The sequence below is a fragment of the Cylas formicarius genome, unplaced genomic scaffold (assembly GCF_029955315.1).
Source record: "Cylas formicarius isolate icCylForm1 unplaced genomic scaffold, icCylForm1.1 PGA_scaffold_6__28_contigs__length_40554024, whole genome shotgun sequence".
In the NCBI taxonomy this organism is placed as follows: Eukaryota; Metazoa; Arthropoda; class Insecta; order Coleoptera; family Brentidae; genus Cylas; species Cylas formicarius.
Window position 1 is genome coordinate 17005031 of NW_026844347.1, and position 21663 is coordinate 17026693.

Here is a 21663-nt window from a genome sequence, read left to right on the forward strand (position 1 = left end):
ATGAGTAGGTATCGATACTTTAATGGTATCGGAACATCTCTAAATGAGAAGTTGGCGGCAGAATTGGAAATAGGCACACCTGCTGTTTGAAATACGTGAGCCTAATTCGCCAGAAGCGATACTACCCAGTTTCTATAAGTGATATCTATGGAGAGATAACTATGATTATTGGGATGGAACTTCACAGGTCATAAAACCCACGTTATCAACTGTTACTGGGAAAGGTTGAAATGAATTTTGTTAGCTTACTCGCAAAAATGAAAAGATAATATTGAACTAAGAAATAACCGTGGCCAAATAATTCTGGTTCATTTGGTCAATAGAAGTGAAGAAGAAGAACAAGTAGTAACCAAACTTTGCTTGTTTGGTCAAGACGAGGAGGACTGTATTGAATGTCTTGTTTATAGATATATTTTTTTTTAATTATAAACTTATTACTTCATAACGGAAGTTCTTAGAGAAATGTAGAAAAAATGGCAGCAAACATTTTAGAAGGTGATGTTCTGAAAAATTCAAAAAGAATTTGTAGCAATAATTCATCAGCTTTCAATAAGTCCCATATTTTGGAAATTTTGAACAACAGACCCATTGGAAATGTAAAGAAGCGATTAGGATTCAGCGATAATTTAATTTTTAATTTGTATAACTCATTTGACTCAGTGCAACAAAGTAATTATCATTTTGATAAGTATTGGGGAGGTATATTTAATCTCGAATTCAGTTTGGATGGGTAAGTGTAGAATCATGTTTTGCTTTGTTGTTATACCAAGAAAATTCTAGAAAACTCGTAGTCGCAGCCTGTGAAGGGAAGCAGATTTTGTTATTTGACGCAGCAAATCATAAACAACTTAAAGTGGTGGAAAATGCACATCAAAATTGTGTCAACTGTGTCAGGTTGGTATTTGAAATCACTTGATTTATGGCAATGCTACATTTTTGAAAAGGATTTTACATTAAATTTATGGGGATGAGGACAAGATTGTTTCTTTTCTTTTGAATTTACAATTCCGCTTTGAGAAATGGACCACTTTTGGGATGGTTTGGTTTATTAAAAAAATTATCTTAACTGGCATTTAAATCATTAACAAATTAAGTTTGACCAGAAAATACAAGTTATTAATGACAACATATTATTTGGGCAAAAAATAGTTTGGTGTAAATAGAAATCGATTATGTAAAGATACAAGTGTGTTTTAGATTCTTAAATGAACAAACATTTGCAACTTCTTCAGATGATACTTTGATAAAGTTATGGGATGTAAGAAACATAAAATCAGCAGTAGTGACCTTGCATGGGCATACAAACTGGGTAAGATTATTTGAAAAATGATGAAATATGAAATTAAAATGAGAGTAATATAAATTCTAAAGTTTTATTAGTTGGAGATGTGCAAATACCATTGGATTTTAATCTCAATAGGTGAAGAATATTGAATGGTCTGAGCAGGAACAAGTAATGGTAACATCAGCTTTTGATGGAACTATCTATGCCTGGAATTTAGCCAACATTACTGAAACCAATATGCTTTTTGACAAGGTTTTTTTAATGAAGGGGTTGATGCGCATGAAATTAACTCCTGATGGTACAAAGATGATAATTGCTACAACAACAGGTTATATGATAATTATACATGACTTGAATTTATTGACTTTGGCTACAGATTTAAAATATTTTCAGGTAAGTCTATATAATAACCAAAGATGTGAGTTTATTGGAGAAAATATAGCTGGATAGTTAAAATTTGTAGATGTTAGGAAAAAATTGCCTATTAAACACAATTGGTAAATTACCCGTGAAATCTTATGTACCAGCTCTGTGAAATCCACGGAATATTTATAAAATTATAACATGTTCCCTTCCCTGTATATGTATTTTTAAAGTGGTTTTAAAATAGCTTTTTTTTATATATTTTTAATACATATATATAATCTAGTCCCTTCCTGCCCCTACGGTATGAGGGTGGCATTTCTACATGTAATTTAGCGTACTACCTATTAAAAGTTTCCAGTTTTCTGTAATCAGTGTCAAATTTTTAGATTGTACCCATGTTCTTCCATTCTTTTTTAAAATCTTTCCCAAGGTGCTGTCTCAGATTTCTCTGGGTCTTCCTCTTTTTCGTTTTCTCTCATTTTGCTCTGCCACAATTTTTTAATCAGTACAGTGGCAATACCAGCCAAGTTATATTTTTAATTTATTAACTATTTTTCAAAATCAATTCAAATTTGTAAAAATTATTTGAAAATTCATACAATATCTGCGCAATTCGTAAAATCTGTGAAATTATTATTGACAGTCTAGATACACACAGTAATTTTATATATATTTCGCCAAAAGAACTATACGATGGTGACATTTTGTTTCCATTTCTTTCACTGATGTTATAGGTTAGGACCAAAATAGAAACTCTTATAACTAATAATATAAAAAAAATCTAATATGTGATTGGATAATTATTTTTATTTTATTGGTACATTACGTCTAAAGGTGGCTTCCCACGGCCCGTGTTTTTGCAGGCCCGGACGCGCCGGCTCGCGCCAACGCGCCGTAGGAAAACGGTCGCCTGAGGTGGCGCGGGGAGGTGCGACGGATCCGCAACGAGTCGGTAAATTCAAAGGCGCGAATCGGCGCGGCGCGTTCATGCCTGTGCAGACCTGTTGTTATTGGGGTAGACAGACTTCGTCATTGTTTTTGCGGCTCTGCAACAAGTTGTTTTGGTGTTTTTTAAGTGTTAATATGGAGAGAATGAACGAAATTAGTTACACATTTATTAATTTATATCAAAATGAACCCGCGTTATGGGATACAAAAAGTGACCGTCATAAAAACCGAAACGAGTGGCACGATTCGCGGAGTCGTATTCAAGATAGATTAAAAGACAGTATTGGTGGCATTACGATTATGTATGACAGCGGCTGCGGCAACAGTTTTTTCTTCTTCCGACATTACTGATAATCACCAAAAACAAGTTGTTTGCAATCACCAACCCCTAACATCAGTAAACACAAAAATATGTAGACAGCTGATTTGTTTTGAAAAGGTACTTGGGCACAAACACGCCGCGCCGTGGGAAGAGTTCCGCCTGAAGCCCGTTCCGATCCACGCGCTGCCCATTTTCGCGTCGCAGTCTGTAAAATTACGGGCCGTGGGAAGCTACCTTAAGGTGTGATATTTGATTGCATGCTAACCACGTTTGACAATTAGCAGTTGGTTACTGTAACAGTACAACTAAGTGAAAATATTATTCTGTTTTTTTCCTATTTACAATATATTGTAATTTGTATTATCAAAGAGAAATTACGAATTACCGAAATTCCTAACTAATGTGTTAGCATGCCTTTTTCTAAACTAAATTTTGAAAAAAAATTTATATGTAGATATTAAATGTATGTCCCTTTAACAAATTTATATCAAAAAAAGGTTTTAAATGTATTTTTTATACATAATTTTTATTCAATATTTTCTTAATCATACGGCATACAAAAATGTTCCACATAACCTAAAAATTATTTTTCAAAATCGGCGAAATATGGAAAATCATTTAGAAATCTGTGATTGATATATAAATGCAGTGAAATCTGCGAAATCATTATGGTTGTGTGAAATATGGTGTACCAATTTTGGTCGGTTAGACAAAGATTATTATTGTTATTATTATTATTATTATTAACAAAAACTCGTCTTATCAAAAAAGTTATTTTAAGTATAAGTATGTTTTAGCCAAATTTATACAGATTAATGCAGATGAGTGATCAAAGTTTTCCTGTAGCAACACCCTATAATCATTTATTTAATCCACATAGAAAACGAAATCGTATTGAATTCATTGATGATTTTCCTAATGAAGCAGAAGCTATAAGCTCACTTCAAATCCATCCACACGGATGGAGTGCTGTATCACGGAATCTAAATGGTTCAGAAAATGAAGAGGTGAGTTTGAAATGTTATGTTTGTAAGAAGTGAAGTCCTGTATTACGATATTATTTTAGTGGACGACCGTTCATGATATACAGGACAGAGACCCAAAAGATTATGAAAATGCTTATGTAATCATTGAAGACATTAATACAGACGATGATTCGGACGAATTTAACAATCGACGCCCAACAGATCTCTGGATGGGATATATTTCCATTGACGATTATAACAATTTTAACAGAAGCCGTCAGGAAGATCAGAACATCTATGAGAATGTTCAGATTCCTTCGATGGGGATTGTCAGTAGTGGATTGATAGGATTAAGTGCTTCTTACAGTACCTATTTCCAGCATCATCCAGAAGAAAAAAATAAAATTATTCGAAACCTTCCAAGAATGACTCATTATATTAAGGAGAAAAGTCTGGGCAAAGGTTTTATCAAGGAGCTATGTTTTTCATCAGATGGGCGCATTATTTGTTCTCCTTATGACAAAGGAGTCCGACTGCTGGCTTTTAATGAATATTGTCACGAACTGTCCATGTGTGTACCAGAAATACCACAGCAGCTAAAAACCATAGTTGAAATGAATGACTACCATAGGGATATTGTTGTCTCTTGTAAATTTAGTCCAACACACTATCAACTTGTTAGTGGTTGTTTAGGCAGTGACATTAAGTGGTACCAACCTGTTCTATAGTGTGTTTTCTTAGGCAGATGGTGAATAACAATTAGAGTAAGGTAAAAGTTTGTTTATACCAAGTCAGTGTAAGTTTATCCAACAATAAAGTTTCTACTGTCCCTTGCGTTTAATTGGTCTCATTTTAATCGTCGGTAATATGATTTTGATCTGAGAATGGGCTTTATACCATGTTCTCCAAGCTTCAATATGCTTTTGTAGACTCACTATCAGCCAGGACGAGTAAGTAAAATCAATTGCCGCCATTCCTGAAAGTTTAAATAAACATTTTCTTAAAAAGCGCGTATTGGACAAAATTTTGAATTTCTATATTAAGTTTTATATAGTTTGAGCTGGTCGGCAGCAAAATGAGATAAGAACGGGACCGACACCACGAAATAAGAACATATAAGGAGTATTAACTTCCTAAGAATGTCTTCTAAACAATACCGTCAAAGTAAACATCTAATTTTAAATTGTGAACGAAAAGGGCATAGCGTTTTAAACCAGACGGCAAGAAGGTGCGAAAAAATTTTTGATATGCAAGTCGCCCTTGCGGATTTCATAAAAGCTCGAGAATTACTGCCGCTGAATCCATGTCCCACGTTACCTTCTTTTTAAAGTGGATTGACTGGTCAGGTAAGAGTTAAGTTATGAGTTTGTTTTGGAACGATGGGAGCGCGAGTATAATAAGCCTGTAATTGAAGTTTATCAAAGTGGGGGTACTTTTTCATCGACCGTAGTTTTTGGATACATTTTTGCAAAATGGTATATTTCAGCACACGATAAATGGCCATGACTGTTTGACCTATCATTACCCCCAATAAACCGATAAAAAGCCGATATATAGTAGCGCTTTGCCATTATTAGTTTTAGTCCCATTAGTGGTGAGATGGATATGCTTAGACCGTGATTGGGGGTGGAGGAGAGTAATGAACCAAAAATAAAAATCGTCATGAAGGTAAAATTTATATAATACCTATATTTTTATCCTTATAATCACATCATTGCATATACTGGTTCTACGTATTTAAATTTGAAAAAACTGTTTGAAAAGACATCAGTCAAGGTTTACTATAAAATTCCTGAAACTTAAACATAAAACCATAAAACAAGCTATAAATTATATTTTTTAATGCAAAATTTGTCGGAAGGTCTCCTAAAAACACCAGCGAACATGGAAGCTGTCATCGGAAAGACAGTGAAATTAACTGGAAATCAATTTTGCGTCGATTCGTTGAGAATGATTCACTAGAAATGAAAGAACGGCGTGACAAAGGCATGATGAAAGTTTAGAATGTTTTGTACTTTCAGCAAAAAATATTAAAGACTGCTTAATTTTTTAAAGAAATGTCCACAAGCTACGGTAATTCTACTTTCAAATTGTTGATACATCAAACTTGCAGACGTTTCGCCAATAATTCTGTTTGCTTCTTCAAAGCTTGAACGAAACTGGCTAGCATTCTGCTCAGTACCTGCTTACATATTGGCGCCGAGCAAAGAGTTAAGATAGAGCTGAAAATCGCGTATACACGATCTAATTGTGTCCAAGTACTAAAGTACTGTCATGGCGGTTTAAAGTAATGCGTCACACTGAAATTACTACAGTAGCTTGTAGCGGATAACAGCACTTTATTTATATTTTAATAAAAAAAAAATAATTAAGAAAGCGGGGTAATGTGAAAGGATGTCTAGGAAGACCAGAAAAAGATAAAGACCATTCTTTTTGAACCGTGCGAGCTAAAGGAGGGGCATAAATATTGTCCTAGATGACTGATCCCCATATTGGTGACAGGTCGCGGTTAAGATTGTTTAGTTGCTTCTAGATTTCTATGGATTCTCGGAGTTGTCTTTGGTAAAAGAATTGATTACATGCAAGACGTTTAGTTTTATCAAGTAAGATGTGGTTTTATGATTGTGTCCGGCAACTGCTGATGAGTAGTCATGTTGTTTGATTATCAACTAATCACTGCGATTTAAACCGTACAGAAATGATATGGGCGCAATAATATAAACCCAAAAATGTCCGCCAATTTAATTGATGTTATTAAAAATGTGTTAATCATGTTCGGAACGTAGAAAATAATTATAAAAAACTTATTAAAAAAATCTTTGGATGACGTGTACAGATTCAAACTATTCTGAGGACTACTTTTATTTAATGCATATTTATTATTTATGTAACTAGAATTATACAGTACTCAATAAAACATATTTTTATATACATGGTGTTTTCTAATTGAATGTGGGCGAGTTTTGGTTAATTTTAAAAAGAAAATTTCATATGAACATATGTCCTAAACGACTTAACTTTTGAGATACAGGTTGGTAAAGTTTTCAAAAATAAGATATTTTTTTAATATCTGTAGTACCACTTTAGAGATTTTAATGAAATTTGGCACACATGTACTAAGAGGCATTATTCAGTGTACCACAATTTTTTTAAACTACGCCAATGGCGGGCGTACGGAATTTTATATGTCTATTTTGGCAGACATTGATGGTATGTCACTGATTTCTCTTAAAATAAAAATTATTCTTACAATCTCTAATCATTTCTAAAGAAATTTAATTTCTTGATATTTTTCAATCCGTTGTACGGTTTTAGCTGTTCTCTGCACGGTCATAACAATATCATTAACCAATCGTCTATATGTGTTTTATTAAAATATCTTAAAAAATCGAAGTACGAATATGAAGTACGTAAACTTGAATTTTTATTATTTATCTTGTTGTTAGGATGTTATGTTATTTCATTATCTGTAAATGTACAAAGAACAGTCTTTTCATTTTCTTTTTCTGAAGGACACTAGTTGGTAAATAAAAACCAAATATTTTGTTTTAGATAGGTATTTTATTTTTCACAAAAAAACTTGATTTAAACAGTGCAGTGGCGACCTAATTAACCAAAATATCATTTATCAAAGATGTTATGCTTTCACGGCCAGAAACTACATTACTAAATATTTCCGGGTTTTTGAGCCGTGGTCCCGAGATTAAACTCGACGTTTCGTCTACAACTGCGGTAGACATTTTCAAGAGCGGCGATGCGGTAACGGTCGAAGTGTTCTTCCGTACTGCTCTCCGATGACTGGTTGGTTGACTGGAAGATCTGCCGTATTTAAGCGCGCTGTAGTGGGCGTGACCTCGGTGGCGGGCTTGGGTTGAGCTTGTCTGGGTAAACACGTTGTTTTGTTGATGACCTGAGTCCATGTTTTACTGATATTGAGACCTTCTTCTTTTCTATTGAAATTATTCTGATGTTTTTGAATTTCAATAGCTTCTCTGATAAGACGTGGATAAAAATGTGGTGTTTTGTCCAGTACCTGCGTGTCTTTGAACATGATACGATGGTCACCTTTGTAAAAAGCATGTTCTGCCACTGCTGATTTTTCCGTGTGTCCAAGCCGGCAGTTCCTTTTATGTTCTTTTAGCCTAGTTTCAATGCTTCTCTTTGTGGTACCTATATATACCGAGCCACAGGAACACGGAATGCGGTATATCCCTGGTGAAGAAAAGGCGTCCCTTGTATCCTTGGCAGACCTGAGGCTTTGTCTGATTGTAGTCGTTGGTTTAAAGATGACCCGAACGTTGTGTCGTTCTAAATGTTTACCGATCCTGTCTGTGACGTTCTTAATAAAAGGAAATGATACATTCCCTTGAGGTTCCTTTGTCGTATCTCTTGTCTTAGATCTTCTATTTTTCATAGCTTTTTGTATTTCAGAGGTGGTATATCCGTTATTTTTCAGGGAATCGGTCAAGTGATTAATCTCTTCACGTAGGTACTTGGGTTCGCTAATCCGATTAGCCCTTGTCATTAAGGTTTTTATTACCCCCATTTTCTGTCTCGGATGGTGATTAGATAATTTGTTCAGGTAACGTTCCGTGTGAGTGGGTTTTCGATAAACTTTATGACCCAATTTTCCATTTGGTCGCCTTTCTACCTGCACATCTAAGAATGCCAACCTGCCGTCCTTTTCTGTCTCCATGGTAAATTTTATTTTATTGTTAATGGAATTGAGATGCGCCAAGAAGATTTGAAGCTCCTTTTCGCCGTGGCTCCATATTACAAATGTGTCGTCCACGTAGCGGAACCAACACTTGGGCTTCTTTTGGGCAGTATTTAATGCCTGCTGTTCAAACTTTTCCATGAAAAAATTTGCTATGACCGGGCTTAATGGGCTTCCCATGGCTACACCGTCAACTTGTTCATAAAACTCCTTGTTCCATTGGAAATAAGTGGTGGTTAAGCAGTGTCGGAAAAGTTCTGTGACATCGTTCCGAAAACGTGCAGATATTAAATCCAAAGTATCTTTGACTGGCACCATAGTGAACAAAGAAACAACATCGAAGCTCACTAATATGTCTTTGGGTGACAATGTGATGTTTTTGATCTTTTGTATATAAGTCGAGTCCTTGATGTGTGATGCTATCCTCCCTATGAGTGGTTCAAGGAGCGAAGCCACCGAAGAGTAATGTCTCATCGAAGGAAAAGAGAGCAATTAGAGACCTCAATAAAGACATAAGCGTTATAGTCCTTCCAGCTGACAAGGGGAACGCGACTGTAGTACTAAATACCGTAGACTACGAAAAGAAAATTGGTGATCTGCTAGACCCCAAAACATACAAAAAGTTGCAACAGGACCCAACCAACCGCATCCTAAAGAAAACAAATACGTTAATCAAGAAGTCATCTATCGAACCAGAAATCCAGCGAAAACTAAGCAATTCGGAGGCATTACCACCAAGATTATACGGATTGCCAAAAATCCATAAAGAGGCAGTACCCTTGAGACCCATAGTTAGCGCTATAGGTTCCCCGACTTACCATCTCGCCAAGCATCTAACCAAACTCCTTGAACCACTCATAGGGAGGACAGCATCACACATCAAGGACTCGACTCAGTTTATACAGAAGATCAAAAACATCACATTGTCACCCAAAGACATATTAGTGAGCTTCGATGTTGTTTCTTTGTTCACTATGGTGCCAGTCAAAGAGACTTTGGATTTAATATCTGCACGTTTTCGGAACGATGTCACAGAACTTTTCCGACACTGCTTAACCACCACTTATTTCCAATGGAACAAGGAGTTTTATGAACAAGTTGACGGTGTAGCCATGGGAAGCCCATTAAGCCCGGTCATAGCAAATTTTTTCATGGAAAAGTTTGAACAGCAGGCATTAAATACTGCCCAAAAGAAGCCCAAGTGTTGGTTCCGCTACGTGGACGACACATTTGTAATATGGAGCCACGGCGAAAAGGAGCTTCAAATCTTCTTGGCGCATCTCAATTCCTTTAACAATAAAATAAAATTTACCATGGAGACAGAAAAGGACGGCAGGTTGGCATTCTTAGATGTGCAGGTAGAAAGGCGACCAAATGGAAAATTGGGTCATAAAGTTTATCGAAAACCCACTCACACGGAACGTTACCTGAACAAATTATCTAATCACCATCCGAGACAGAAAATGGGGGTAATAAAAACCTGAATGACAAGGGCTAATCGGATTAGCGAACCCAAGTACCTACGTGAAGAGATTAATCACTTGACCGATTCCCTGAAAAATAACGGATATACCACCTCTGAAATACAAAAAGCTATGAAAAATAGAAGATCTAAGACAAGAGATACGACAAAGGAACCTCAAGGGAATGTATCATTTCCTTTTATTAAGAACGTCGCAGACAGGATCGGTAAACATTTAGAACGACACAACGTTCGGGTCATCTTTAAACCAACGACTACAATCAGACAAAGCCTCAGGTCTGCCAAGGATACAAGGGACGCCTTTTCTTCACCAGGGATATACCGCATTCCGTGTTCCTGTGGCTCGGTATATATAGGTACCACAAAGAGAAGCATTGAAACTAGGCTAAAGGAACATAAAAGCAACTGCCGGCTTGGACACACGGAAAAATCAGCAGTGGCAGAACATGCTTTTTACAAAGGTGACCATCGTATCATGTTCAAAGACACGCAGGTACTGGACAAAACACCACATTTTTATCCACGTCTTATCAGAGAAGCTATTGAAATTCAAAAACATCAGAGTAATTTCAATAGAAAAGAAGAAGGTCTCAATATCAGTAAAACATGGACTCAGGTCATCAACAAAACAACGTGTTTACCTAGACAAGCTCAACCCAAGCCCGCCACCGAGGTCACGCCCACTACAGCGCGCTTAAATACGGCAGATCTTCCAGTCAACCAACCAGTCATCGGAGAGCAGTACGGAAGAACACTTCGAGCGTTACCGCATCGCCGCTCTTGAAAATGTCTACCGCAGTTGTAGACGAAACGTCGAGTTTAATCTCGGGACCACGGCTCAAAAGCCCGGAAATATTTAGTAATGCAAAATATCATTTGTTCATAGACAGTCAGTGACTTTTTTCTTTAAAAAAATTTAATTCATTTCAATTTTTAATTTTTCTGCATGCTGTCATATTAACGATATTGTTATGACCATGCTTTTCTTTTTTCAAGCGAAAACCGTAACCGGACTAAAAAAAAAAAAGAAATTAAATTTCTTTGGAGATTGTAAGAATAATTTTTATTTTAAGAGAAATCAGTGGCGCACCATCAATGTGTGCCACAACAGATAGGTGAAATTCCGTACGCCCGCTGGTGTATTTAAAAAAAATTGTGGTACGCAAAATAATGCTTCTTGATACATAGTACATGTGTGCCAAATTTTATTAAAATACCTAATGTGGTATTACAGATATTTTTGAAAACTTTACCCCCCCGTATCTCAAAAGTTAAGACGTTTAGGACATATGTTCAAAACTCGCCCCTATAATGACTGACATTCAATTAGAAAACACCCTGTATATATAATGTGTTTCAATTTCCTTACTACTACCCTCCTGGACCGATTTAATTTATTGGGGCACAAATGCCTACGAACAGGTAAAACCGTTAATAGCAGTATTACAGTAATGAGCATTTATTGTGCGTTGGACTATACGAATATATTACTCAGGGACGTGATCATCAGAAATGCGAACGTTAAAATACATAGTGGTAGATAAGTCAGAATGCGTTCAATGTGTTACTCTGGTCCGATGTTGCTTTTCGCGTTCTGCGTTTTTAATTGTAAAGAAATAAGCAAGTATTTAGTTAGTGTAGACTAGTCTCTCTTATTCTGTTGTTTAGTTAAGAGACGAGACGTTATATATATACTATTATTTAAAAATTCGTACATGGAATGGAGAGTACATCTTGGTAACTACAGTCAATTAAAGCCGTCTCATAATTTTAAATTTTAGAGTAGAGAGTGGATAAAAATATTGTTACGTCTAATTGATCTTTTGAAATAGAGTCCGATTATTTAGGAAAGAGTACAGTAGCGCAGTGAAACGATTTCGATCTGGACCGAATCAAGTGGCTTCGAGCACAGCTGTTTTCTCCCATTCAGCGTCGGCTGGAATTTCTAACTGTGAATTGCGTAAAACTGTTGATCTTGTGACAGTATTTTTAAAAGTGTGATACAAATTTTGAGGTAAATATTGTTGTGAATTTATGAACACACGGATGTATTAAACTAAAATAACTTTATTAATAATGAATACACTTATTTTAAATTAACACTTTCTCTCATGTTAGGTTAGGTTCTATTCTGCACCGTTTCCTCTTCTCTTTTTACAGTGGATAAAATGACAAGTAATCACAACACTCCTCGATTTGAAGTTTTACAAATGTTTGGATAAATGAAAATCGTGATTACAAGAATAAACAATTGCAGTGTTATACAATATTACACTTATCTCTAAGTTTTACAAATAAATCCTTGCTTAAAGGTTTTGTTAACATGTCTGCTAAATTTTCCTCAGTTGGTACATATTCAACAGATATTTTCTTGTGTAATACTAAATCTTTTAAATAATGATTCTTTATATCTATGTGTTTAGCCCTTTTTGAATTCTCATTACTTTTTGACATTAATATTGAACTTCTGTTATCACAAAAAAGCAGTTTCGGGAATATTAAGCTTAAAATCATTTAACACCCCTTTAAGATTCATTAGGTCCTGAGCACAGCAGCCGCTGCAACATATTCCGCTTCGGCGGTAGAAAGAGCAACGCATCCCTGTTTCTTTGAAAACCAGCATACAGGGTTGTTACCAAGTAAAATTAAGTAACCACTTACACTCTTCCGATCATGTTTATCTGATGCGCAATCTGAATCTGAAAAAGCTTTTAATTTTACTCTGTCATTACTTGATTCATTTTTCACAAAAGTTAATCCTTTAAATTTAGTAGTATTTAAATGACATAATATTCTTTTTCCTGCGTTCCAAGTATCATTTGTTGGCTTGTCCAGAAATCTACTTAAATATGAAACAGAAAATGTTATATCAGGTCGTGTATTTGTTGACAAGTACATCAGTCCTCCGATCAATTGCCTGTAAGGACCATTCACAATCTCACTATTTTCATTATATTGAAATCCTTTTTCCATAAGTGTAGATTTTCCACTACATTCTTTCATGTTAAAATTTTCCAATAGTTTTTCAATAAATTTTGTTTGCTTTATTTCTAGTTTACCTTGATCTTCCTTTCTGTTTATTGTCATCCCTAAGAAATTTTTGACTTCTCCCATATCTTTTGCTTGAAAATGTTTCTTTAGTAAAAATACTGTTTCTTCAATGTTTTCATTCTTTCCCACTACTAACATGTCATCTACATATAATAATATCCAGTTATTTTTACCACAGTACAAGCAGCAATCATGTCTTGATCTCTGAAAATTGTTTTCAACAGCAAAATTATTAAAAGTTTCATTCCAAACTTTTGGAGACTCTTTGAGACCATATAAAGCTCGATTTAATCTTAAAACTGTTGATTTTATTTGAAGACCTTCAGGTGGATATACATAAACCTCATATCTAACTGTTTTATTTTCCAATCTTTCTGTAATGCTGTGGAGAATAAAACTCTTATTGTTGCCATACATGCTACAGGAGAGTAAACTGGTTCATAAAGATGCTTCTCCTTAATTTGGAAACCTCTAGCCACTATTCTAGCCTTTTTTATGCCATCTTCTTTTGTTCGAAATACCCATTTTGTCTGTGTCGGTGTTTTACCTTCTGGTAATTGCACTTCAGGCCAGGTTTGCATTTTTTCATGCGAGTGTAATTCCTTTTTTATAGCTTCCTTCCATTCAGCTGTTTTTATCGCCTCATCGTAATTCTTTGGATCATTCTGTGATGTTAGCAAATAATATGCTGAGTAAATTTCATACTCACTAAGATGTTTTGGTGTGTTTATCTTATCATGTCTTGATGTCTCAGTTTTTGTTACATTTCTGTCTTTATCATTTAAACTTTCTGACTCTATTCCATCATTGTCATCTTCTGATTCATTTATTCTACCTACTTCATTTTCGTCTGCTTCTGTCTCTTTATTGTAATTTTCTTCATCTCTTATTATTATTTTCTTCATCGCTATGTTTTTGTCTTTGTATTGTAATTTGTCTGATTTTCATCAAATGTAACATCTCTTGAATATATAATCTCATTCTTCTCAAAATCCCAAAGCCTGTATCCATTTAAACCATATCCAGTCATGATACACAATTTTGCACGTTTCTCTAATTTATTTGCTTTTGGTAAAACAACTGACCATGCCTTACTCCCAAAAACTCTTAATTTTGATAAATTGTTATTTTGATACCATCTTGTCGAGGGAGGAACACCACCGTTTGCTTTTGTGGGTGACCGATTTAACTCGTATGTTGAACATAAGATTGCCTCTCCCCATAACTCTTTGGGTAAATTTGTTTCAGCAAATTTAGTTCTTACTTTATCTAACAAAGTTCGGTTCATACTCTCAGACTTACCGTTCTGTTGCGGGCTATATGGCAGCGTATACTTAATCTCAATACCTTTATTTTTGCAATACTCTTTAAAATAATTTGAAGAAAATTCACCACCATTATCACATCTAATTTTTTGACCCTGATGTGTTTTTATTAGCTTAATAAAATCAATAACGTTTTGAGCAGCCTCATCTTTAGATTTTAACAATTTGACTACCAAAAAATGTGAATAGTCATCAAGTAAAACCTGAAATTACCTATGACCTTTTAAAGATGGAGTTGCCACTGGCCCTGCAATATCTGTATGAATAAGTTGACCAATCCGAGTAGTTTTTCTAGTACATTGATAAAAAGTTTTTCTAGTACTTTTACCTTCAACACAATTACTACAAATTTCATGACTATAAGGTAAACTTAACTGTTTTAGACCATAACGATTTAAATGTCCTAGTCTCTTATGCCAAATATTTCCTGCATTATCATTTATTACTTTATAGCAATTTTCAGTTTTTAAATTTATAACAATCAAAAATAAATTATTAAAACTTTCACAATAAAATGTAACATTGTTGTATATTATTTTTGCATGTTTTCTACCTGTTTTATCAGTTTCAAATATTATTTTAAAACCTTTTGTTAATAATTTTGACACAGAAATTAAGTTATCCGACATACCATTAACTATTAGAGCTTCTAATTTTATTTCTTTACCTTGGCAAATACCACTCAGCGTTCCCTTTTTCTCTGCAATGAACGTCTCCCCACTCTTGGCCGTACCTATTTTTATTTCTGTCTTTAAATCTTGTATATCTGTCATATAGTCTTGCAGTTCACTTGTCACTAAATGTTCACTAGCTCCAGAGTCCAAAATAAAACTGTTTATGTTGTCATTCAAGCTCACACTATTTAATGCAATAAATGCAACTTGTTTATCACTTTCTTTTACTTCGTTTGCCTGCTCACTTGTGTTTGCATTCGCACTATACCTACTATTACCTCGACGTGAACCTCTGTAATTTGTAGCAAATCTACCTCTATCTCTATGCCTATTCTGTAAACACTCAAAAAATTTGTGACCTTGTTTGCCACATTTAGAACACACATATTGACTTGTTTTGAATGTAACTTTATTATCATTTCTACTATTTTTATTTGATTTCGTTTTTAATTCTTCGTCCAACAATCTCGATTTGACAAAATCCATTGTTACATCTGTGTTTAATGTTTCAATCGCCGTTATTACAGGATCATAGTTCTCATTAAGAGACAAAAGTAAGTGGTGCACCTTATCCGATTCTTCGATTTTTGACCCAATACTTTCTAATTCTCGTATTACAGAGTCAAATTTCAAAAAATAATTTTTTGTTCCTTTTACATTTTATTGTTAGCAACTTCTTCTTTAAAGTCAACTTCGAAAATACACTTTTCCTTTGAAATACATCTTCTAATTCTTTTAACATATGCTGCGCTGTAGTTGAATCTTTAATTATATCAAGGTGTTTGTCACTTACACATTGCACTATAATTGATTTAGCCTTTGCATCCCTTATTTTAAAATCTGTCTTCTCTTTTTCCTCAGCAAAATTTGATACTTCTTTCTCCAACGTATCTTCAATCTGTTTCTCCTCCAGAAATGCTTTAACTCTAAACCTCCAGTTATTATAATTCTGTGCATTTAATTGTGGAAATACCACCCACGACCTATTCATTTTGCCGTTACAAGTTTAATACCTGTTCAAAAAAAAATTTTTCAAATTTTCTTTATCTACCTTCCGCCAGCCAACGTCTTGCGTCGTTCTGGGCCCATAACCTGTTGTGAATTTATGAACACACGGATGTATTAAACTAAAATAACTTTATTAATAATGAATACACTTATTTTAAATTAACACTTTCTCTCATGTTAGGTTAGGTTCTATTCTGCACCGTTTCCTCTTCTATTTTTACAGTGGATCAAATGACAAGTAATCACAACAAATATGTTTTTAATGTTTAAAATAAACGGATTCAACACAGTTGAAAAAATCTTAGTACACTTCAATAAAATAAAATTAGTGAAAAATTTAATACGGTAAAAATAAATGCAGATCAACCGAACAACGCAGTTGCTTGGTTCAGTGTTCTTAACAAACTAACTACAAACGGTCGTAAAAAGTGCGTCATGGTCATATATGACCGATATTATTCAGAAGTACCAATAAATCAAAAAAATGCGTAATAGTAACAGTAACATTTAAATAGCAAAGATGTTAAACGACCATTCTCAAATTTTTGATTCTTCATAAATCTCAACAATTTTATAATATTTAAAATAAAAATTATGTTGAACATTATTTGTTTTGAAGTTATATTTTTATCGGAAGTAGATAGTGCACTCACCTAAGATGGCCCCTAAAAAATAAACAAGAAAGGATTAATAATTCATAGGCAAGAGCTTATGAAAAAGGAAGCAGAGGAAGGAATAACTATTCCACTCAAAGAGCACACTTTGTTTTTTCTTCTCAGTTATTATATAGGTAAAAAATATTAGACAGCTGATAACATTATAAGCTTAGCATTGTTTCTTTAACACTCTGTGGGGCCAAATGGGCTTCAAGTAAGTTATTTATTAATATGACAATATGAAGATAAACGGAAACTTTCGATAGAAAACCGTGATATCCGCCTCAAAAGAATTAAATATCAGATTTAGAATAAAAATATATTCGATTTTTTTTTCTGCTGTAACGACTTTGTGAAAAAATATATTTTATTTGTATTATTTATTACTGTATTACTTACGAAACAGGTAAATAAAGGCTTAAAAATAATAATTTGGGGTTTATTGTCGACGGAAAAATTACTACTGCATACAACAATAAATTTATTGATTTGATGCTTGTGTTGTCATTCGTATTTAACTTCTTTAAAATCAGACCTTTAGTTCCCTAGTGTTGTGAGGCATTATTTATATGCGTATAAAATTTAAAAAATGTCAATACAAACAGCGCATAATTAGTTTATCTTATTAACGTCTTAATGTATTATCTTACACGTCACGCCACTAGCAGAACAAATTACCACTGCTTCAGACAATCACTTTCGCGCAGAAAACAATGACGTCACGTACTCTTTACTAAATAATCTGACTCTACCTAGGAATTTTTTTTAAATTCGCAATTGTTTTTTTTGTTACAAGTTAATGCAAATGATACTGTTGTTTTACTAACAACGACTATTTTTCACACACCGTAGTCAAAAGCAATTACAATTTCTAAAACTTTAAAAAGTTCAAAGAAACATAATTTTCTGTATTTTAGTTATAGTAAATTAAATGTTTTTTGAATGCTGAATTTGATCAAATGTAAATTGACAGCCCTTGTTTGTAATACAAAGTCTTATAACTAATTTTAATCAAGAGCGCTCACACTCACGCCAAAAGGATTGCATTCACATATTACTTACCAAAAACTGCGGAAAGGGCAATGATGTGAGATGATATAGAACCTATTGCCACAAGTTTCGATTGTACGAGTGCTTCACATATCATCATCAGCAAATATGTAGATGCAATGGCGGATGGTGTGTAAACAATAAAAGATAGAGAATCGACTATAATGTCTCTTAGGTGGTCACCTGGATGGCGTAGAAACACTAATATTGACCACGGAATACTGTATCTAAAAGATTGATATATCCTCGATTTCCAGCCCTTTTTTGGAATACCTACACAAAAGTGTTAAGGCCTTACTTTGGTTCTCTCACAATTTGGTAATGATGTTGACAAAGTTCGCAGTTACTATGGTTAGATTCTTTTAACCACCTCTCCAGACATTCGAGATGTACCAAAGCCACAGTTCCTCGACATCTACAAGGAGTTAAAAGTTCATTCATGCTTTCCCCTCCGTGGCAGATCCGGCATATAAATTCCGCTGATAGGGAAGACTACAATAATAAGAATGAAATTGTGACGTTAAACAACCAAAAGCTGAAAATGCTAGTTATTACTTACATCAGAATTTAAAAGGCCTACCGACACACGACAACTATCAAGATTTAATTTATTTGCCTGGGCTTTGCTTGTTACTGAGACTAAAGGGTGAAAAACAACTTTGGTGTTCTTAAATAATATTGTAGGGTTTACTTTATTTTCTTGATTTATCCTCGTTTCTACACCGTCAGAAACATCTGCAATCATCAGACCAGTAGTTAGCTCAAAGACCAAGCATAAGTATTTTTATACTCGTATTTTTATACATAAAAAAAAATTGTCGACGGGTGAAAAATGTCTTTAATTATTAGTCTAGAATTAGCCTTTAATGTGCATTCCAGAATTGGGTTGTAGGAACAAATCGCTGAGTTTTGGTTAGTACATCAAAACAAAACGAAATTATGAAATTGGCGAAAAAGTTTCTAGTGATCAGATTATACAGTCAGTGTGTCCTCATTTTTGATGGTGTCTACTTTTTCATAAGATGACAACCAGAAATGTATCTTTGATTTTCAGGTATTTTTAGACTCTTTAACTCTGTTATGCGTAAACTAAAAAAAAGGGAAAAATGATCTGGATGAGTTTTTTTTACGTAGAATCTGGTGGTGTATTTTCTTCGGAAACTGATTTATTTTTATGTACAAATTGAATTGTCTCTTTTAAAAACTTTATTTGGAATTTTATTGGCTTTTCAAATACAAAGTACGTAATTTTATTTTTCTACTCCCGTCTGTAAAATCCCTAATTACCCACCGATCTAGCGTGCGGAAAGCGTCACTTTACCACCTCAGTTTCGTTTCCCACGAATCCGAGCCACTTCGGATATTTCCGGGATTTTACCGCACGAGTTTGGCAGCAATCGGATGTTTTCGGATATATTTCCCACGCTTTGAATTTTGACGTTTGTCAATTCTGACGGTCATGTCAGTGAATGTATTCTGTTTTTCGAAAATGTATGCAAAAACTAACGGTCTCGTTTATTAAACACTCGTTCCGCTCGTCTCAAATAAACTCGTGAGTCAAATGCCGTTTACCGAAGGTGTTGCATACTATAATTTTTCTACGACCGTCAGTTTTTGGGTACATTTTCGCAAAACACGAATATATTTACTGACATGACTGTCAGAATTGGCAAACGTCAAAATTCAAAGCGTGGGAAATATCTCCAAAAACATTCGATTGCTCCCAAACCCATGCGGTAAAATCCCGGAAATATCCGAAGTGGCTCGGATTCGTGGGAAACGAAACTGACGTGGTAAAGCGACGCTTCTCGCACGTTAGATCGGTGTGTAATTAGGTATTTTACAGACGGGAGTAGAAAATATACTATTATGACCATGGACAGTCCTTTTTTGTTAATATACTGCAGTTGTCAGTCATGACATTTCGTAATTATTATTTTAATTTATGCCTCTTCTGCTACGGCTCATGTAATTATTTAGTGCAATTATGAGGAATTGGATATAATAAGGGTATCTTCTCAAGGTTCATTTAATATTTTAGACAAATTAGTTTATTTCTACAGGTAACCAATGCAATGTAATAAAAAAATGTATGCTTTATATTTGAAATAGCTCTTTTGTGTTATATATATATTACAATTTTACATGTTTGTAAGCTAGCGACCTGATAATTTTCAGAAAAATGACTACACCGTCCGAGTGCATAAAGTTACAGGAAGATATTCAGCGCTTTGTATCGTACTGCAAAAATAATGGTCTCTATATAAGTACTGAAAAATGCTGTGTTATCTGAAAAGAGTAACAGAAGTGAGGGATCTCTGAGTAGTATTAGACGAGAAGCTAATATTTCCATCTCACATCAATACTGTCAAATCATCGTGTTTTCAAATGCTAGGCTTCATTAGTAGACAAGTAAAAGTGTTCAACAGGGTTCACGCTTATCTTATACTGTATCGCGCATATGTTCATAGTAGAATAAATTTTGGAGCCCTAAGTATAGAAAAATAGGATTGAAAATTTACAAAGAAAATTTTTGAAATGCTCCTGGGGCAAAGAAAATCTTAACTCACTACCCCAAAATTTAAACGACTGAAGAATGCATTATAAGCTATTAACATCGGAGAATCGGAGTGTAGGCACTGATATTCTTTTCTTGCATAACATTTTGAATGGCCGTGTGGACTCTCCTGAGATATTGGCAAGACTTAAATTTAATGGAGCATCTCGAAAAGTTAGAACTATGCCTTTATTTATAATTCCCTTTAAAAACACTAATAACTCAAGCTTCTCCCCTGCTACGTATGCTAAGAGCTACAAACCTTCACTGTTAGAGCCGGATTTATTTACGATCTCACAGGATTCCTTAAAGAAGACACTGACTGTTAGACTATTGCATCGACATTCGTTATCTAATTCTCTTGCTTTTACTGATTTAAAGTGTTTCCTTTTTTTTTCTAAGCTTTGTATAATATTATTTACCTGTATTTCGATTCTTAAGAGGGCACTGTTGTAGGGATAACCTGTTTGTGTCCCAAAGAGCATGTAAATAAATATTTTGAACAGTCTAATTAAATTAAAAAAAAATTGTATATAGTTTATATATCAAAATTTCTGACTTTAAGAAAAAAAACTGACTTCGCCACTATGCAAAAACCCTATCTAGACCAGTTTTCACCGTTAACGCAGAACCGAACTACAAGAGATGTCCAAAAATGCAAAATTTCGAAAATCTAAGAATTCACAGTAGCTATGACATCTCTCTGCGTCACCTTTCAATTCATGAAAAAGTATCCCTGGATTTCTACAACCGAAGCAAAAACTACACATTTTAAGGTAAATTTAAATCTCAAAAAGGCAAGGCAAGGATAATAAACGTATACATACCGCATAGTTCAGAACTCGACGAAGAGTTACTAGTGGAAAACAATGCCACCCGTGAGTTAATATTCAAAACTTTTTCTTCACTCAGATCACCAATAGTTTCCCATTCTTGTTCTTGAAAATACTTACTCTGCTTTTTACTAATAACGCAAATTCTGGAAATTTGTGAATCGGTGTTTTCCAAATGCGACACATCCAATTTAAACTGATTAGTTATCGATTCCGTTAAAATAGCGGCCACAAACACTTCCGCTCTTTGTTTTTCGTGCATATTATTGAGAATTTTGGAAAGAGATGAAGGATGATAAAGTGAAAATGATTTACTTGTCATGAATTGCTTTGCTGTCAAAATTCATTCCAACAAATTCACTGAATGTATATGAATATTAAAAAGACGGTGTTTTAATAAATGAAAGAATTTGGGCAAAAAAA

The 21663-nt window shown here is 34.3% G+C and overlaps 2 protein-coding genes across 4 annotated transcripts; one reads left to right on the forward strand and one right to left on the reverse strand.

Annotated features, from left to right (window-relative positions):
• Positions 1 to 245: 245 nt before the first annotated feature.
• LOC132703048 (DDB1- and CUL4-associated factor 10 homolog) lies at positions 246 to 4718 on the forward strand. 2 transcript variants are annotated; one of them, XM_060672087.1, is made up of 7 exons: positions 251 to 730; positions 781 to 894; positions 1198 to 1309; positions 1421 to 1678; positions 3719 to 3928; positions 3988 to 4215; positions 4267 to 4718. In XM_060672087.1, exons 1-7 carry the CDS (start codon positions 474 to 476, stop codon positions 4612 to 4614), a joined length of 1527 nt encoding a protein of 508 aa, XP_060528070.1. In that variant the 5' UTR covers positions 251 to 473; the 3' UTR covers positions 4615 to 4718. The 2 variants fall into 2 exon arrangements, with proteins under 2 accessions (XP_060528069.1, XP_060528070.1); XM_060672086.1 differs by having other exon boundaries at positions 246 to 730; positions 3988 to 4718.
• On the reverse strand, positions 4708 to 21535 carry LOC132703049 (E3 ubiquitin-protein ligase MARCHF8-like). 2 transcript variants are annotated; one of them, XM_060672089.1, is made up of 6 exons: positions 21235 to 21535; positions 18410 to 18585; positions 18149 to 18342; positions 17863 to 18077; positions 16798 to 16809; positions 4708 to 4862 (listed from the first exon to the last, which is right to left on the reverse strand). In XM_060672089.1, the coding sequence occupies exons 1-6, from the start codon at positions 21500 to 21502 to the stop codon at positions 4708 to 4710; spliced, it is 1020 nt and encodes a 339-aa protein (XP_060528072.1). In that variant the 5' UTR covers positions 21503 to 21535. The 2 variants fall into 2 exon arrangements, with proteins under 2 accessions (XP_060528072.1, XP_060528073.1); XM_060672090.1 differs by lacking the exon at positions 16798 to 16809.
• Between the last annotated feature and the right edge of the window lie 128 nt (positions 21536 to 21663).

Bases quoted from the DNA above. Each gene is read 5' to 3' on its own strand.
- LOC132703048 (XM_060672086.1), top strand. From the start codon at position 474: ATGGCAGCAAACATTTTAGAAGGTGATGTTCTGAAAAATTCAAAAAGA. The intron at 895-1,197 runs GTTGGTATTTGA...AGTGTGTTTTAG, and splicing joins AATTGTGTCAACTGTGTCAG to ATTCTTAAATGAACAAACAT. The intron at 1,679-3,718 runs GTAAGTCTATAT...AGTATGTTTTAG, and splicing joins CAGATTTAAAATATTTTCAG to CCAAATTTATACAGATTAAT.
- LOC132703049 (XM_060672089.1), bottom strand. From the start codon at position 21,502: ATGCACGAAAAACAAAGAGCGGAAGTGTTTGTGGCCGCTATTTTAACG. The intron at 18,586-21,234 runs GTATGTATACGT...TGATGATTGCAG, and splicing joins GTCGAGTTCTGAACTATGCG to ATGTTTCTGACGGTGTAGAA. The intron at 18,078-18,148 runs GTAAGGCCTTAA...TCAATCTTTTAG, and splicing joins CAAATTGTGAGAGAACCAAA to ATACAGTATTCCGTGGTCAA.